At 46.0% G+C, this 19,528-nt stretch overlaps 1 protein-coding gene across 1 annotated transcript; it reads left to right on the forward strand.

Moving 5' to 3' along the window:
- Positions 78–19,504, forward strand: SLC22A7 (solute carrier family 22 member 7). The gene is made up of 10 exons (XM_021389777.1): positions 78–4,231; positions 6,073–6,176; positions 10,208–10,362; positions 11,723–11,891; positions 14,629–14,746; positions 15,379–15,488; positions 15,576–15,790; positions 16,264–16,372; positions 17,288–17,494; positions 17,893–19,504. Exons 1-10 carry the CDS (start codon positions 3,854–3,856, stop codon positions 17,954–17,956), a joined length of 1,629 nt encoding a protein of 542 aa, XP_021245452.1. The 5' UTR covers positions 78–3,853; the 3' UTR covers positions 17,957–19,504.

A 19,528-nucleotide genomic window follows, 5' to 3' on the forward strand; every position in this document is an offset into this window, starting at 1 on the left:
GTGTTGCAGAGAGAAGCAGAAAAATCCCACCTGAATTTTTGGCCCCCCACCAGCTCAGGCTGCCCAGGGCCTCATCCAACCTGGATTTGAGTGTCACCAGGGATGGGACACCACAGCTTCTCTGGGCAGCTGTGCCAGTACCTCACTGCTCTCTGAGTAAAGAACTTCCTCCTCACATCTCACCTCAATCTCCCCACTTTGTGACTGTGACTAGTGCTGAAATACCTCTTTGAAACATGTGAGTGGATGGTAGAATTTCCCAGCTGGTGCCGTCATGGTCTAATGCACTGAGTGTTTGGTTGGAGGTTTCAGATGACAAAAAACTACAGGATAAGAATGTAATTTGTAGCAGTCAGTGTGACTTTATGGAACTTGACTTTGTTAGGCAAACATGGCGGCACTTTATATATATATATATATTGCCTGGCTAATCTTACACGTCATTTGACTAAATATCCCCAAACACCTTCTTTCCCCTCTAATTCTTTACACTGAGCTGCTTCTCTCACAGGTGGGAGCTACCAGTCCCAGCAGCGCCCCAGCACACAGCTGGCATAAAGCAGCCCCTCATAACCCAATTAAGGAGCAATGAGGAGCAGCAGCAGCTTGGCCTCCTTTGAATAGGCTGAGTTTTCTGACAGGAGAACACCTGCAGCTCTTCTCAGCTTTAAAGAACTGTGAAAAATCAGTGAGAGCACAGAAAAGAAAAAAAGTAAGTGTTCCCTTGGAAAGATGATCTTACCATGACAGGTTTTAATCTTTCTCCCATAGCCCAGAAAGCACAGTTGGCTTTAGTTTGGAATCTAAATCTACAGAAAGAAGCCCTGGGCTCTATGAAGCCCATGTTAGGAACAGGAAGGCGAAATCTGAGCAGTTTCCTGGGAAGTGCTGAAGTGATTGTCATCTCCATGGTTCTGGATGATGGAGGAAGGGATAGGAGGCAGCAGTTGGGCTGCTAGGAGGTTTAAAGACCAGCATTCCTACAATCATGTTCCCTGATGTACTACACTGAAGGCCACAGGCAGGACAGATGGATGGGCAGACCAACATGGAGTGCAAAGTTGTAATGAATGGCTGAGAAGACTTTGAGGTAAGGAGCAGATGAGAATGGTCTGGGAGGGGAGGAGAGGGCTGAGCAGTGCTGTGGAGTTACTGGGATGCAATGAGCAAACAGCCACATGGGCAGGGAAACTCCCCAGGTTGAGTGTTAGACCTCGCTTTGCTTGCTCCGTCATCACATACAAATCACTCTTGGCAGCCACTCAGCCCAGCTGCTGCTTCAGTGGAAGAAAGTGTGTGACTATGTACTTTCACACCCGCACCTTTACTGTCTGCACAGGGTTTCCAAATAGCTTTCTAGCCAGCATTAAATCCTGCCCTAAGCTCCCCAGGCAGCATTACCTGACTATTTGAGGTAAAACCCTGCTGCTTCATTTCAGTTGCAGTACATTAGGGACACTAAACTGTCTTCGCTGCCCTGCGCAGCCTCACCTGCCCCCATACCTTCTGTGCCCATCGAAGGCTTTGGTGCCTGGTCTCTGAGCTGCTTTAGATGTGTCCCTGTTTCCAGCCTGCCTTGTGGCCTTGTCTCTAGACCCTTCTGCTCCAGGCTGGGCTCCCTGGATGGACCCATGTCCCAGTTCATCCCCTGACTGTCTGAGGTTGCTGATGGACCCTGTTTCCAACCCAGCTTCGCTGGATCGCTGAGAGCCTATGGAACTGTGCCCTGTTGGCCACTGAAGAATATTCCCTCTCCACCTGTAGCTGGCCTTCAGAAATGGAGAAGAAAGATTGCTGAAGAAAATGGTACGGATATGAAGCTTCTGTTTTCATATGTGAGCAGTCAGTGTGATCTCACTGCCACCAGGCAGGGCCAAGCCATCTGAGGCAGGTCCAGTGTCAAGAGCCAAGTGGTCACAGCAACTGTATGTGCAGTGATCATTAACTACATGTAGTGACCTGCTACGTGAACATGTTTGGGTTAGAGAAATACAGCAGTCAACTACTATGTTCTTAGCAATCGCAGTGTGAAGAGAGGAGCTCCAGTGGTTGCAGAGCAATGGACTGTAACTTCATTTCTGATGGGGAGGCTGAATTTGCTCTGCAGTTTAAATATGCAGCAGCATATCAATGAGAATTCCTGTTCCTTGCTCTTAGAAGACCAGTGGTGAAGAAAAACAATTTGCCCTTTAGTTCAACTTGAGCTTAAACTGTAACCCTGGAGGGACGGTGCTGTCGGGTGACCCTGCTCCACTCCCACTTAATTTCCCCACTCCCACCCTAAGATGAGCACTGATACACTTAGTAGTGCAGACTGGGGCAGCATGTTAGTTAAACATGGATGACCAGGAATGCTGCTGAGATGAGCAAAGATCTCCTAAGGCCACAGCATGCCATTCTTTGCCTCATAAGCCTGAACCGGGGCATTCAGCCACAACCAGAGAGGCCCTAGGAAGAGCTGCTTCAGCCCTGTCTCCACCTGCTGCTCTGCAGCCCTTTGTTCTCTGGCCCTCTGCGGCCTCGGGGCAGGTGCTCACCTGCATCAGCATCCCTGAAGAACAGTTGAGACCACAGGATTGCTGTAGGAGGGGGGGCTCTGGGGAAACAAGGTAGAACCCCCCCACTCCCACAGCTCCTACTTTAACCAGCCCTGATATTGCCTCTTCCCTAAGCTTGCCCGGTTGTGGGGCAGGGCCCTTTGTCTGTCTTGTCTTTAAGCGCCAGCAATCCTCAAGCTGGGTCTCTACTGGCCATGGAAAAGAGTGGGCAGCTCCTGGCTGACCTGAAGTACCTGGAGCTGCTAGATTTTTTTTGTTCCTGTCTCATGGAGAAGGGACTTTCCTTTGAACCATGTTTGTGTGACCCAAGCTGCACCAGCTCTGTTGCTGCATCTCCCCATTTGCTGCATCAAAGCTTTTGCCCAGCAGCCGTGCATTACACAACTCACAAATGCTGCATGTGGCACATACTCTTCATCAACTTTGACCTCTGATGCCAGGTTCCTCCAACTAACTTCCAGCTGCTCAGATGCATGGTCCATTCTTGTTTGGCAGTGACTCTGGCTGAACAAAGAGCCCATGATCTTGGCTAAGAGCACACAAAGAGTAGAAATGCAAATTAAAGACCCATCTTTTCCAGGAGCTCCTTTCTGTTGGCGGTGGCAGCAGTACCTCTGGCCCTGCCATGTACTGTAGGTCCCTCATTGGGCTGTTGTATTGATCCCCAACCAACTGGTCTTCATTCAGAGACACATTTCTCATCTCTTCTAGGTGCCCTCTCCTCTCCATACTCCTTGCTCCCAGGTCATGACTTGAGACAAGCCATACTAAGAACGCAGCTGATGCACAGCAACCAGGCTTTGGTGCTCACAGGCATCCCCCACGTAGGGGGGCACCACTGCACTCCCGGAGGCTCATTTTCTGTACAGCTGGGCAGGCTGGTGATCAGCTCACAAAACACAGAGCACGTTACTGTGCCTGAGACACAGGCAGACCGTGGTGTCCCCACGCCAGAAACTATCGTGCTCTTCCCACAGCCTTTTCCTAATGCAGATCTCCCCCTCAAAAACCACCACAGGAGGAAAAGACTCTTTAAAAAAAAAAACAAAGCCTTGTGCTGGATCCGCTTGAAATAGATGTGCTGTGTGCACATGGAATGATTTCTTTGGCTCTACCCCAAATTGAGAGTTTCACTGTGATTTTTGAAAGCCTTGCCATGAGGTCTCAAAGTCCAAGGAAGTGGCTGTATGAAAAGCCATGGGAGGCTGAGTTCCAAGGACAGAGACCACTTCTCAAGCTCATGTTGCTGCTCCTTGGTACATAGCTGCTCTGAATGAGCAAACTCTATAGAAAAGATGAAATTTGAAGATCTCTTACTGGAAGTCGGTGGCTTCGGCAGATTCCAGATTTTGATTTTGTTAATCCTCTGCCTCTCAAGAATCAACCTTCCCATGCATTTCCTGCTGCACAACTTTCTTGCTGCTACCCCCTCTCACCACTGTGCAATTCCACATCAGGAAGCATTTGTGAACCTCACCACAGAGGAAATTCTGCTCATCAGCATCCCCCGAGAGCCCGATGGCACCTTCAGGTCCTGTGAGATGTTCTCACAGCCTCAGTTTCACCTACTGCTCAATTCCTCTCTGCAACCAGACAACGACTCCGCCACCCAGGACTGCCAGCACGGGTGGGTCTACGACCACTCGCAGTTCACCTCCACCATCTCCACTGAGGTAACCCCTGGCCTGTGACCTAGCTGAAAATGAAACTAGCTCAGTGTTTTGAGGAGATGGAAAGGTGTTTACAAGGTGCACAGAATCGAAGGGGAATCTTTGTATTTTAACCAGTGGAAAGTGCTTGTTTAGAGAAGATGGCTTGGGATGGGGAAGTTCTCTTGAGCTCAGAGGTAGATGTAGATACCAACATTTCTCATAATGAGGACCTCCAGGTGATTGAGAGACTGGGGGTGTGGGAGGAGAGACTCCTGTAGGATTTTCTCTCTTGGGCCGTGTGGCATTTGCACAGGATCACACCCTGTGAGGATATCACCTGACTCTGTGGCTTTCTTGATTTTCCAAGCAATTTTTTACTTCTCTTCCCTTGTCTGCCCTTCCTCCCTGATCTCCTGCTCCCCTGCTTCTCCCCAAGATTAAGCAGCCTTTCTCACTTTCCTCGCTTCTTCTGTTCCTGCTCCTCAATGTATCTTTGGTGTTTCACATTTGTTGAGCGACATGCCTTGATAGGAAGAAGACGTCAGCAAAGTTGTTGATTCACAGTGACTTTATCCTTCTAGAAGACACTTCCCAGATTTAGGAGTCCATCAGCCCAGTTGTTGCCACAATGCCTTGCCATCAGCCAAGAAATGTGCTCACAGAGGGCTCCTCCTGAGGCGCAGCACTCTGGCCAGCCATAACCTTCAGCCTTTCCAAGGTCCCTGCCCATCAAACATTAACCACCAGCCTTTTGAAACGCTTCCTTAGGGCTAACAGTGATACCTCTGGGTGTTAATGCTTTACCTGCAGGCTGTAGCTTTTCCTCCTGGAAAGGCAGCCCAAAGCACAGTAGGTCTTATGGAAGGGAACAATTTGGCCAGACTTTTCCCTCTTGGGAAATGGTTGCTTTAGAAACAACAGTACCTGTCTCAGTGAAAGCAGGGCCAATCTTATCCTAGAGCCAATGCCTCCTCCCTACCACCCAACCTCTGGTTTTGGCAAGCACAGAGATGGATGTTGGTTGTGCACCAAGTCTGCACCTGACTTCCACACTGTTTCACGGAGAAAGATGTAAAGCACCCGTGGAGAAAAAGGCAAGACGAATGCTCTGCAGCAGAGGCTCAGAGCCTTATGACACTGCACTCAGGGTGCTGTGGCTTTGGGCTCTGTTCAAGGGGCCATGGACTTTCCGTGAAGCCTTTTGCTCTTGCAGCCAAAAAGGTTGTTCAAGGTCTGTCTGGCCTTGTCAGAGAGACTGCGAGGCTGGGTTGATGATTAAATTAAGTTTTGTCAAGTTACACACACATGGAAAATTAACTCTGCAGCTTGGTCAGAGCATTCTGTAATGATTAGCAACATTTGCACCTCCAAGAAAGTGAAATGATGTTCATTAACTCAATTAAGAAGAGTGCCTAGACCACTCTCTCCATAGAAATAAGTAAGTCAGCATCAGGAGCAAGTCTGACTCCTCTCTGCCTTCCTTCCTCTCTGCACAGACTACTTGGAGGAAGTTGGTCAGGGCAACAGTAAGTAGGTATCAAGAAGGCATTCTATAACAAACATTGTAGTGCAAAGAATCAGATAATTGTTTAGGTTGGAAAAGAACCTGAAAATCACTGAGCCCAAACAACAACTCAACATACCCAGTTCCATCACTAAATCATGTCCCTCTGTGCCACCTCCACATGTCTCTTGAATAACTCCATCGCTGCCCTGGGCAGCCCATTCCGATGACTGACCACCCTCTCTGTGAAGAAATTCTTCCTGATATCCCAACTGCCTCTGGTTCAACTTGGGAAGGGGTGTGAAGGGAGACAGAGGCTGAACTGGGCACTCAGTGTCACTTTGGCCTTGTGTTTCAGTGGGACCTCGTGTGTGAGCAGCGTGGACTGAACCAGGCGACCGCGACCTTCTTCTTCATCGGCGTCACAATGGGGGCTGTGGTGTTTGGATACCTTTCCGACAGGTTTGGCCCTATCAGGCTTTCCCTCCAAGGCTGCAGTTTCCTAGCTAGGCCTTCACACACATGACTTGCAAAAGCAATGAGAGGGACAGAAAAAAGGAGAAAACACAATCGTAAAGGGAGAATTCAGTCTTCCACATCAAAAACTGGATTAAAGTCATACTGAGAAGAAAAGCAAAGGCTAAATGCTGAGTTAGGGTCATGGGTTGCTTCATGGGGCAGCCAGTTAGGAGCCTACCAGAGAAGCTGCTCTGGCCATGGTGAGGATAAGATGCATTGCAATAATGACAACAGCACTGGGGTCAGAATTGCTGCAGGAACATCCACTGTCTGTGAGATGTTCCAGGAAAGATAACTGCTTAAAAAGGAGAAAGCTGATTGAAACAAAGCTGAGACAAGCAGCTGAGAGTTAAATCCTGGCAAGCTATCTGGAAATTATCTAAGGACGCACGAGTGAGGGGCTTAAAGCAAATACATGTCATGTCCAAAAAAGCCTCAAGAAAGCAGAAACTGTCTCTGTCATTACTAGAGAAGCAGGGTAAAGCAGGGAGGCATTCCTCAAGGAAGAGCTAAGACAATGCCTTGATAAGGAAAATAGGAACAAATCTGCTTTCCCTGGTTAAATGTTAGAATGTGATAATGTAAATGGGGGAAAAAAAAAGTCTGAATAACAACCTAGAAAGGGCATCAATTAAGAAATTAAATATTTTTGCAAATAGCAGAACCAGGAAATCTACCATAGAATATGCAGAGCAAGCATGCAATCAGGATGTGCTGTTCTCTCTACATTATTCAATATTTAATGGGTGAGTTTCCTGCGCAGGAAACTATTTGATTCCAACCTGATTTCCTTCCTCTGGGACCAAAGGAGCATTAGGGTAAGGCAGGCTGCAAAATCACTGCACAGCAGAAGGGAAAGCAGCTGCATCATATGAAGCTCCCAAACACTTTTCTATCTTTTCTTATATCTGTTTCAAATCAGTTTTTAGACAGGTCCCCAAGAAAGACCTTGGGAACCACTAGCCAGGCAGCCTGGCATCCAGCTCTACCAAGTGAAATGGTAGAAACTCTTCTGAATGGCTGAGCCAGTGGCCATAGGACTTTTATTTCTCTTCTGCATAAGATTCATACCTTACAAACTGATTGGATTTCTTTGAACATGTTCACAGGAGTGTGAACAGAGGAGATACCATCTACAAGAGGTTTCCTTACAAAAGGCTTCAAAAAAACTGAGCTGCCCTGAGACAAGACAGGATGTCCCTGCATGGCTAAATAATTGATCAAAAGCTGGGAGGCAGCAGGGAGGTGTAAGTGTTGGGTTGTTACAGAGAAGGGACACCTCTGGGGACCTGTTAATTGGACGTGTGCTCTTTAGCATATTCATAAACGATCTGGAAAAGGAGGGAGTGGGGAGGTGATGCTGAGTGAGGCTGGTAGAGACAAGGCCTGACTGTGGAGAACTGCAGAAGGATCCTACAGAGCTCTGTGACTGGGTGGAAGCATTAGAAGACACAATTTCAGGGTAGATTAATATAAAATAAAGAAAGAAATGCATCCAGCTTCACATGTAAAATAGAGCTGTCCATAGTGGCTCAGGAGTAAGACTTAGACATTACAATAAAAAGCTCCAGGCAAACATCGTATAGAATCTTAGAATCACCAAGGCTGGAAAAGACCTCCAAGATCATCCAGTCCAACCATCCACCTCCCACTGACTTTTCCTCACTAAACCATGTCCCTCAGTACAACATCTAAATGTTTCTTGAACACCTCCAGGGACGGTGACTCCACACCTCCCTGGGCAGCCTGTGCCAGTGCCTCATCACTCTTTTGGAGAAGAAATGTTTCCTAATGTCCAATTTGAACCACCCCTGGCACAATTTGAGGCCATTCCCTCCAGTCCTGTCTTCTCAGCAGCTGGAGAAGCAAATGTAAAATTAAGGATTATTAGGAAAGGAAGAAAAACTAAAGTAAACATAATCATGCAGAAACATGTACATGTGTGATGGCCCCACGTCTTGAACACTGTGCAGTTTTGATTTCTCTTCACCTTCTTCCCCTCCTATACCTACTGTAACCCCCCCAAGGTTATAGTAGAAGAGAAGAAAATTTGATGACAAAAAAGACTAAGTTAAGGATTGACTGCTGAGTAGATAAACCAGGACCTTCAGTCCTGCTAAACTGGCAGTTAAAGAAGGTTTGGCAGCCAGCCATGCCTTTGTCAGCAGCCTGACTGCACTACCACGTGGGGCCATGCTATAAACCACAGCAAACAGATCAAGCACATTGTGTTGGTTGCCTACGATACTCCAGATACAGCAATTGGTCTCCCATCTTCTCTGGGGTGTTCAGCACTTTATAGAGCATATTCAGCTCCCTTTCCATCATTCCACCTCTCTGCTCTTTATGGTTTCCTCATCTGCAAGATGACATTCCTTTGGCTTCATCCTCATCTCAGCCTCCTCCAGCTGTACACATTTAAAGTGGAGAGCCAGAAACGCTTGGGGAGTTGAGGGGGGAGGTCAGCTCAAAAAGTGACCATTTACTCCTGACATCTGGCTTTTAATGTATCATTTATCCATGCAAAGGTCTCCTCTCTTGTCCTGTAACAGCTCAGTTTCTTAAGAACCTCTGGTGGGAGGCTGGTTATGGCTGCTTTGGGAAATCCAAGCATTCTGAATCAATCAGAACGTTCTCATTATGTTTGACTTCTCCTGCAGCGAACTTCAACAGATTATGAGCATTTTCTTTACAAAAGCCATGCTGATACCTGCAGCATTTTCTTATCTGTGTTGTTGAATTCTAATTTTTAACATTATTTTTACCCATTTAATCAGTATCAATACTAGATCTGTTAAACCTCAGATTCATTCCCCCACATCTTCCCCAGGACACTGTAAAAGCTGATGTCCCCTCAGCAACCTTTCTTTTCTCTAATAGAGAAGAGGTCCCACTCCCCTGTGCAAATTGCAAAGCACTCATTGCACCTCTAGTGCTTCAGGGTGAGAGACATCTGGTCCTGGCATTTTGCTACAGCTCAGGTTTATTCTGATCCAAGCTTCTACAGACTCCTGCACTTGAGAACACTTCTGCTGACAAATCTTATCCCACCAAACCCTTCAAGCAGCTTTACTGAGAACTTATCTTTGCAAAAGAATAGAAATCTGAAAAAAAAAAAAAAAAAAGAAATACTGTTATTACTTGTTCTTGTCCAAACTCTCCTTTTGTACCTTGTTCTTGTACCTCACTGGCTGTCAGACTTCCAGATCGGGATATTTATGAAAATTGCTTTTTCATTCATTTTTATGCTTGCACAGTTTGCTCTTTTTATTATATTTTCCACATATAAACGTTCAGAGGTTGCACTTTTCCATCTCTCTCTCTCTTTGAAGGCAATTTTAACCTCATTACTTCTAGCAGACTCCTTGTAGCAGTTCGATCCTGCCAGCTTCTCTCTGGTTCTGTTAGCAGGTGGCATGCATTTGCTGCGAGAGTCTATAGTAATGGGCCCATAAATAGCTGCCTTGCTCTGCAGGGAATTTTATATTTCGATATGCTTCTTACTGTATTTTTGAACCATATCTTAATTTCAAAAATGTATCTTCTTTCCTTAGCACTTACTCTTTTGGAAATGGGATTCAGCACTGGTGGGTTTCTGAATGCTTGCTGCACTGACCCAGGTGCATTGCTTCTGCAGACTGGGTCTGTTTAAATTTCACAGCAGATCCAGAAAACTGCCTGGGCTATTGCCACGAGTTGATTCTTCTCCAGCAGAAATGTTAACTAGCCACTGCATGAAGTTGCCTGTGACCATTCTTAAGAATGTTATGGTGGCACTGTGTCCCAACACAACATTTCACCCCCTGGAGTAAAGGTCATTGCCACCATCCCTATCAGGTGGCCACTGGGAGAACGCAAGGATCAGTCTCTGCAGACTTTCAATTCTCATTGAAAGTCTCTGCTTGGCCTCATTTCAAACCCTACATCTGGGACACATTTCCAGCGTGTAAGTAACCTGCTCTGTGCTTTGACAGGTTCGGCCGGAAATCCATCCTCCTGCTGTCATTTGTGTGCTCAGTCATATTTGGGATGTTGAGTGCCTGCTCCATCTCCTACAGCATGCTGGCTATCACAAGAACCCTCACCGGGGTGGCCCTGAGCGGTGTGTCCCTGATCATATTGCCTCTGGGTAAGTATGGTGAGGTTGTGGGTGTGCAGGGTGCCTACTTCTCCAGAAGAGCAGTCGGGCACTGGCACAGGCTGCTCAGGGAGGTGGTGGAGTCACTGTCCCTGGAGGTGTTCAAGAACACCATGGAGATGTGAAACCAAGGGACACGGTCAGTGGGCATGGTGGGGATGAGTTGATGGTTGGACGTGATGATCTTAGAGGTCTCTTTGAACCTTTATGATTCTATGATTCTGTCCATCAGTCCCTGTTAATCACCATTCTTAGTGGTGTAATATCCATAGATGAAGTATCTGCCCTTTGCCTTTGATATTGGGTTCTCATCCTTCACATGCAATTAAAAAAATTCATCAGTCAAGCAGGAGCAGGATGTTGGGTCACACAGGTGTGCTTCTTCCTCCCCAGTCTTGACTTTGCAGCAATTGTTTCCATCATATTCCCTATCTGCATTCTTAGAAAGGCTGGAGAGGAAAAGAACCACACGCACACACAAATAAAATCTCTCAAAGTGAGGCATACTTGAAGCTAAGAAATTTAAGTAGTGATATAACTAAAACAAACTCCAAACTCCAAGCTACCCAGCAGAGCATCGGATGATTTTATAGGCATGTTTAGGATGCACTGAAGAGGAGTCACCATACCTTAGAGCACGTTACATATGCCACAAAAATTTCCAGAATTTTTGCAGATACACCAAAAAACAAGCTAAAAACACTTCAGGAGTGGACAAATATACACAAGATATTACACATCCCAAAGCCTGTGATGGCTCATTCTTATTATAAAGACTGATGCCTGCAATACAAAGTAGAGACTGGGAAGGACATTTCTGATTGCTAGATGATGTCAGGATCTTTGGAGGAAAAGTGTTAGTTCTCAAACAGAAACAAGGGGATCATTTCTGGGTTTGCATGTGCATTAGTATCCGTTCCACATTAAGGCCAATCCAGCTTAATTTATATATACTATATTAATATTATATTTCTTGAATCTGGAATAATGCATAGGCAGAGAAACTGTAAAGGCCAAGGTACAGTTGGAGAGTTAGATTAAAAATGAGTTTGATGCAGATGACCAGTGGATGCTATTGAACAAGATAAAAAATGTATCATGTAGGGTGTTTCTGGCACTACTGTTAACACACGTCCAGAATTTCTTCCTTTAAAGCTTCATTTTAGCTGTTTTCAGCTTTGTGGGGAGTTAATTTGTGGATGAATATCTAAAATGTGGCAAATGTCAGTGGAACTCTCCTGGAGGAAAACACCAGGGATGCTGCCTCACTTTGCCCTTCTCACAAAGTCCAGCAGACCCTCTCCTGCAGAAACCCTGTGTGACCCTGGTGAACACTGCCTCTCTCTTACAGGGATGGAGTGGGTGGACATAGAGCACCGCACGTTCGCTGGGATCCTGACCAGCATCTTCTGGAGCGTAGGGAACATGCTGCTGGCCTTGACAGCATACCTGGTGAGGGAATGGCACTGGCTCTTGGTTGCCGTGACGGGACCTTGTCTTCTGAGCATCGTCTGCCTGTGGTGAGTGCAGCAACGTGTGACCTGCTGCTGCTGGAATGGGAGCAGGATGCCATTTGCCTTCCTGCCCTGTGTGTATGGCAAATATTGCAGCATTCATCCTGGAATTGGATCTGGCAACCTTGAAAACCTTCAAAAATGTTGGCCTGGCCCTCCTCAACCTCAGGGTCATTGTTTGGTTCATCTTGAATGTCAGTGTGGATCTGGAACCACACTGAAAAAAATCTCCCAGGGTGATGGGGAGCTGTAGCTGGAAGCCACACAAAATAATCTGATTGATATACATGCAGACCCCAAAATTATATGCATAACTGATAAGCAGAAAGAGTGTAAAAATGCAAATGTGACTCAGCTGCCACTAGAGAGGCATCTAGAGGTGATGGTTTGGTTGTTTGCTACGTCTGTCCATCAGCACAAAGCAGCAGATAAAATAGCTGCACTAACAAAATAGCTACCAACAAAATGTCAAATTATACTTGTGAAGATTGGGATGCACACTGATGCTGTTGTTAAACAATGGCTCAGAAGTAGATGTATCCTTTCAACAGTGATGAATGGTTTCTGGCAGAGAGTAAAATCTGATGTTTCGCTGATCAAATTCAAGACAACTAAATTTTATCTTCTGCTGACTTTCTGGTTTGAGGTTTTGCTCTTTTTATAGGACAACTGTTTGTAAAAATCGAATCCTGGGAAATGTTGAAATTCATAGATACATTTGGACTCACCCTTTGAATAATCACTGTATTTTTTATCTCATTTGTTAATGCCTTTTATGGAAATGAGTTGTCAAAAAAATTACACTGTAGTCTGATCAAAATTCAGGCAACCAAGAGGTCAGGGATTGTTGGATAATTAAGTCCCTGAAGAATAGAATCAAAACTTAATTTAACACATTCATCAGATATCATTGACACAATACCTGTACTCAGCTGAGACATTAGACTGCCAAAAGACATAACATACTCTGGAGATGGTGGCAAAGAGTTCAAGGTACTGTGTGAAGGCCTGGGGCCCCAGCACAAGAAAGATGTGGAGCTCTTGGAACGAGTTCAGAGGAGGGCGACTAAGATGATCAGAGGGCTGGAGCACCTCTCCTATGAGGAAAGGTTGACGGAACTGGGCTTCTTTAGCTTGGAGAAGAGAAGGCTCCAGGGAGACCTCATTGTGGCTTTCCAATACTTGAAGGGAGCGTATAAACAGGAGGGGGAATGATTGTTTGTGAGGGTGGATAGCGATAGGACAAGGGGGAATGGTTTTAAACTGAGACAGGAGAGGTTTAGGTTAGATATTAGGAGGAAGTTTTTTACTCAGAGGGTGGTGACACACTGGAACAAGTTGCCTAAGGAGGTTGTGGATGCCCCATCCCTGGAGGCATTCAAGGCCAGACTGGACGTGGCTCTGGGCAGCCTGGTCTAGTGGTTGGCGACCCTGCACTTTGCAGGGGGGTTGAGACTCGATGATCTTTGAGGTCCTTTTCAACCCAGGCCATTCTGTGATTCTATGAAAATGCCACCTTTAATTCTTTATATTTGCCAAAGAATTAACAACTTATAGGAAGGAGTTGAAAACTTTCCGTAAGTCCAGTTCAGCAAATGTTTTTGCTCTACACACTCTTTTTAGCTACGGATCAAATAGATTGAATAATTTGCTGATTTTACTGCAACCTGACTTAGGGCACGTAAATCACCAGCAGCTTACAGGCAACTGGTCTCAGACCACTCAGTGGGAGACCTCAATGAGAGATTTTGATGAACACATGAGCTCAGATGATCTCTTACCCATATATTTCATTAAGATTTTAACTGCAGTTCAGTTGAGCTATATTGGACTTTTTGCATATGTTGGAATGCATCTAACTGTGAGGCATTTCCAGTGTCTTCTGGACACCGACCACTATGCAGACCCACAGATGCTCAGGCCAGCTAGGCTGCACTGTGGCCTGAAGAGATCCAGGGCTGATAGTGCCACGTAGCCATGAACTGCAACCAGATCACAGAGACTAACAGGGAGTTACAGATGCCTGTTTAGGACAAGTGGTGGATCTTTTACTGGAACAGATAGAAAAATAAGAGTCACAGGACACCCACCCAAGGTAGGTCTGCTAAGTAAACCTCTCCAAGTTGCTAATTAGCTGTCCAGCATTAGAGCATCCCTTGTCACTCAATGACTAGCATGGTTTCTTCACTGGGGACCACAGCCACAATGATTTAGACTCCAGTGAATTATCTTTTGCAGTAGGCTTTGATTGTTGTGAACAACAAATAATTTGGCAATTAACAAAGGAAGTAAGAAGCGTAATCTCAGTGGGCCCACTAAGTCCTTTCTACACAGTAATTTTTAATATCCTAAAATATCAACATTAAAAGAATCCCCAAAGTCACAAATATAAATCTAAATAAATCTATGAATCTGAATAAATCTAAATCTAACGTCTAAATATAAACTTTCTGGGGACAACTTTATTTCAAACTTCAAGCAGCTCAGAAAATTCAAGCTTTGATCACATTATAAAAATTTTGGCTTGATATATTTCAGTTAAGAGACTAGTACTCTAAGGGCAGAATATCATGTATGTGTAAAGAGGGTGTCCTATTAGTCTTAATCTCGTGCACCACAGTTGTTATTTTCAGAAGAGGTTGAAGTCTCATAGAGAAGATCCCCTCTCTTTGGCCAGGGCCATGTATGTGGGGTGGAAAACACGGGGTGCCAACAGGAATGCTGTCTTCTCTCCTCGCACCAGGTGGGTCCCAGAGTCTGCCCGGTGGCTCATAGCCAACGGCAAAGTGAAACAAGCTCACAAGCATCTGCTTAAATGTGCAAGAATGAATGGAAGGAAAGACTTCACTGTCTCACCAGAGGTGAGAAACTGAAGATCTGGACACATTCTTCCTCTCACATTTTCTCCTTCTCTCTGTTTTACTTCTATTTTATACCTGAAGTGATGCTCAGCCTGCAGTGTGATCCATGAGTCACTGTGATGCACAGGATACCATAGGCCAATTTGCTCTAGAAAACATTTACATTCACTACTAAAGAGAAAACTTACACTCTCTTCGTGTAAGGCCAGAGACCAACTTCAGTAGGTGGGGAGTCTTTCCATTCATCACTGTCATGGCAAGGTGCCTCAGAACACTGGACACTGGACTTAACATGCAGTGAAAGAAGTACAGCTTGAAAAAATAAGAAGTTGGCACTGGCCAATGCTGACTTTGCTAGAACTCTTTCTGCCACATAGGATATGTAGGTAAGAGAGGAAAAGGGCCTATGGATGAAAAAGAGCTCTAAAATGATAGATAATCTATTAAAAGCTGTAGGAAGACAAGCCTCTGATAATACATGCCCAGCAAATTGTTCTGCAATAGGAATATATGGAAAACTCAGTGGGTTGATGGAATTAGGAAAGGCAACAGACCCCAGTCTGTCTGGGGTCTCATGTCTGGATGCTACATGTACAGCAGCTGAGCTCTTTCCTTCTTCTCACATCTCCCAGGCTCTTAGAGGAATGACTACAGAGAAAAAGCCAAGAGAGAGTTTCTCCTACATCAGCTTGTTCAGAACACCAGTCCTGAGGAAGATCTCTCTGTGTTCTGGGACAGTGTGGTAAGCAGTGTTACTTTGCACAATGGATTCATCCTGCACTTGCCCTGCCGGTTTTCCCTTATTCCAATTTCCATACGTTCCTTGCAGGTTTGGTGTTGCCTTCTCTTATTACGGCATGAGTATGAACCTAACTGGCTTTGGGCTCAACATGTATTTCTCCCAGTTTGTCTTTGGCATCATTGAGATTCCAGCCAAGATGATCATGTATGTACTGGTGAATCGAATTGGACGGCGGCAGAGCCAGGCATGGTCACTCATCCTGACTGGACTATGCATAGGAGCTAACATCATCATTCCTAAACGTGAGATGTCCTTCTGCTGTACGCTAAAGGGAAGGTTTCCATTCTGTGCTGTGCTAGAGAAAGAGAGCCATAGATTTTGACCACAGTCAACTCTCTATATAGACGTCTTCCACCTGCAAGGGCAATAGCAGGACAAGGCTGCTGATGTGGGCCAGCCCTAGCATCTGGAGGCAGCACACATTCTCCAGTCACTGTGAAGCACTATAAGGCTAGAGATATCAAGGGGAAGTACCCACCCTTATTATAGATATTGTCTAATGGGAAATGTTGGGACCTAGCCTTCCATCAGTTCAGCTTCCACTCAGAATAGGAGTCACCAAATTTTCAGACTGATTTAGATCTTGGATGCAGCAGCTACAGGGCTCTAAAGCTTCCAGATCTGTCTCTTGGATCCTTCTGGCACCTGCAAGCACAAGAAACCTCTTCACGTTTTTCTTTGACTATTGTCATAAATGTCTTTTCTGTCCTTCCAGCTTTCACTTCTCTACGCTCTGTGATAGCCGTTATGGCCAAAGGTTCCTCAGAAGCTGCGTTCACCACTGTCTTCTTGTACACCTCTGAACTCTACCCCACTGTCCTGAGGTAAGAGAGGCTACTGCCTGAGGGCACAGCTACATCCTTAGTGGGATGTCACCTTCTGCTCTTGGACACTGACACAGCAGGAGGTGCTGTTGGCTAGACTGCGGGACTGGTCTCTTGCCTCTAGAAGTAGCAGGTTCTGAGGATTACATCCACCCATAAGAAAGGGGCAGAAAGCTATTATTTGCTGGCCTGGGTTATGTGGATAGGGAAATGTGTTGAATGGTGAGGAGTATTCTGTGGGACACATACTACCACACAAGTTTGATAGCCCTCTGGACAACAGATGATAGAAAGCAGGGATTAAGTAGCCTTTTAGGAGAAAAATAAAAAACACAGTTCATTTGAAAGATCCAGTTAATAATGATGTTAAATCACAGACAGGTCCTGGGATCCCTGTTTTATGCATGAAATGCCATTCATCGCCTGAAAATTATTAAGCAGAATAGGTCCCAGGTCCTATTTTTGGCCACCTCTCCAGGCTTTCCTAGCTATAGAAGGACCAAAGGTGCTCACAGGAATCTCTAGTGCTTGGCACCTGCCTAGAACTACTTGTGAGAGGAGGGACTTAGATTAATTTCAGCAAATAAGAGGACTTCCTAGAGCGATGTGTAGAAAATGCACTCGGGGTTTTAGACTTTCAAAGAGGAAACATCTCTAGAGCAGATATTTGGGAAATTCTGTCATTACAGGAAGATACAGAGGAAAAAAAAAAGGTAGAAAAAGCCTGGTAGAGGAAAAATCTAGGGGTGAGAAATCCCTAGATCTTCTCACCTAGGGATAAGAAATTTCTAGATCCCCTGAAAAATAGGAGGAGAGGGAAGTGGGACTCCATGTTTTTTGCAAGGCCTGATATGAAAGAAGTACCCATCTCTTTCTTGTGGTATTCTACACTACCACGGTCTCCTACCTTTCCAGGCAGAATGGGATGGGATACACCTCCTTCATGGCGCGCCTCGGTGGGTCTTTGGCCCCACTTGTGTTCCTGCTCGATGATGTGTGGAGGTCTCTGCCTGAGGTGACGTACTGTGGTGTAGCAGTGTTCTGTGGCTCAGTGGCCTTCCTGCTCCCGGAGACACTCAACGTGCGCCTGCCTGAGGGCATCGAGGACATTGAGAAGACACAGTGAGTAAGCTCCATCCTGTCCTGCACAAGGAGTCTGCCAAGCGAGGCAGGGAAATGTCCCATCTGAAATTCCACATCCATGGGCAGCAGCAGATCAAGAGAAAGTCCAGTAGGGATTGGGACTGCTAGGCCTTTTGCTCTTCTGTCCACTGGCCCAAAAAGCATCTGGGGGTGTTAGCTGGCAGCTGGCTGAACATGAGCCAGCAGTGTGCCCAGGTGGCCACAAAGGCCAACAGCATCCTGGATTGAATCAGTAGGAGCAGGGTGGTGAGATGTGGCACTGATGGACATGGTTAATGGGAATGATGGAGGTAGGTTGGCGGTTGAACATGATGATCTTAGACGTCTTTTCCAACCTTAATGATCCTATGATTCCATGATTGATTCTTTTCTTCCAGAGTGAAAGGACCACTACAAACCAGTGCACCTGAGGGCACGCAATTACAGTCTCTTCTGAAGTGAAGGACTCCATGGAACAGCCATAGACACTGTGAAGGACTGCAAAACTGAGCCGTACTCTGGCCTGCCAATGGATGAGCCTTCACTCTCCTCCTAGCCTCCCTCTGCAGGGAAGTGGGGCTGAGGACACATGAGGAAGGAGGTGGATCATAAAACCAGCTGGAGGGAGCCAACCCTGCTCTGTAGTGTGGTCAGGAGCAAGAGTGCTCAGGTCTAACAGGGTCTGGAAATAAAAGGACTCTATGTTTGGCTCTTCCAGTCTTGTTGGACCAGCAGCACCTTTCAGATCACTTCACATCCTTCCAGAAGCTATAGTCCACTGGTTGACAAACCACAAGAAATGTAAAAGAGCAATAAAGAACACTGAGTGTGAATTGCACAAAAACAAATCTTCTTAAATAAATCTAGCTGGATGGGTGAACTGTAGCCACAAATATTTCTTGAATGTGGAAGTGGTCTGGAGATTTTCCACACTGAGCACTGAGACTCAAAGCTTGCAAAAAGTAAATGCAGTGATTTCACTGAGAATGGGACAACTGTAAGCATTTGTCCCAAATACAAAAAGAGATATATATTTTGCAGATTATTTAAATCTAGTGCATATTTGATAAGTATTTATATCTATGTAGTTACAGGAACTTGTGAATGTAATATTGACTAGTTCAGTATTGGACTTCGTTCTGCTTACTGGTCTAACACATCACTCTTAAATTTTCGGAATGCCTTGGCATCTTGCACTTCTGCGAATCACAGAGATGAGGCACCAGCTATCAATAACCATGGAATCCTGATTAAGAGTAATACTCTAAACTAGGAGAGAGAATGGGCTCAGCATCGGAGTTCCAGACAGGGCGTGTTTTAAGGTAAGCCATGCACAGGTCTACCAGGGCGGCACGAAGACGGCTCTGGAAACAGGTGGGGAAGCTCATCAAATCCTAGGTCCAAGAGCGCCTCCTAGGAGAAATACGCTGCGTAGCAAAATTTCGCTTGCCACATTTTTGGTTTCAGCAAACAAAAGGAAAGCGAACTCCTCAGAATCAGCCTGAGATTGGAAAAAGAGCGATTCCCTGTGCACCACTCCCTGTGAGGAGCTGCAGCCGCCACGAGGCCTCCCCTCAGCTCTGCTCTGGGCTGAGCAACTCAGGGGCCTCAGCCGCTTGACAGGGACCTTCTCAGGGCACTCCGCCAGCCACGGCAAGTAAGTGATGGAGTGACCCCAAGGTGCTTTCACAGCAAGGGAGCATGCAGTTTGACAAAAGCGTGCATTTTTTGGTAGAGTTTGGATTATCTGCAGGACAGGGCTCTTGATTTGCTGGAAACACGTTGTGACTGCTCTCCTTCCTGCCAGCTTTGCTAAGGGATGCAAACTCCCCGGGCCCAGAACTGAAGTAAGACGGCTGTGCTTGTCCGCAGAGTGTGTGGGAGCAAGGGTTGCAAAAAACAAATACACTTACTAAACTTTAGCCATTCTCTTCGATTCCCCCAGGCTCTTCCCGCCCCCTCCCTCAGCCCGGCACTCGGTGGCGAAGGGGGCCGCTTCCCGCCCTCCGCGGCGTTGCCTGGAAACGGGGCCGC

This window comes from Numida meleagris, chromosome 3, assembly GCF_002078875.1.
Source record: "Numida meleagris isolate 19003 breed g44 Domestic line chromosome 3, NumMel1.0, whole genome shotgun sequence".
NCBI classification, from domain to species: Eukaryota; Metazoa; Chordata; class Aves; order Galliformes; family Numididae; genus Numida; species Numida meleagris.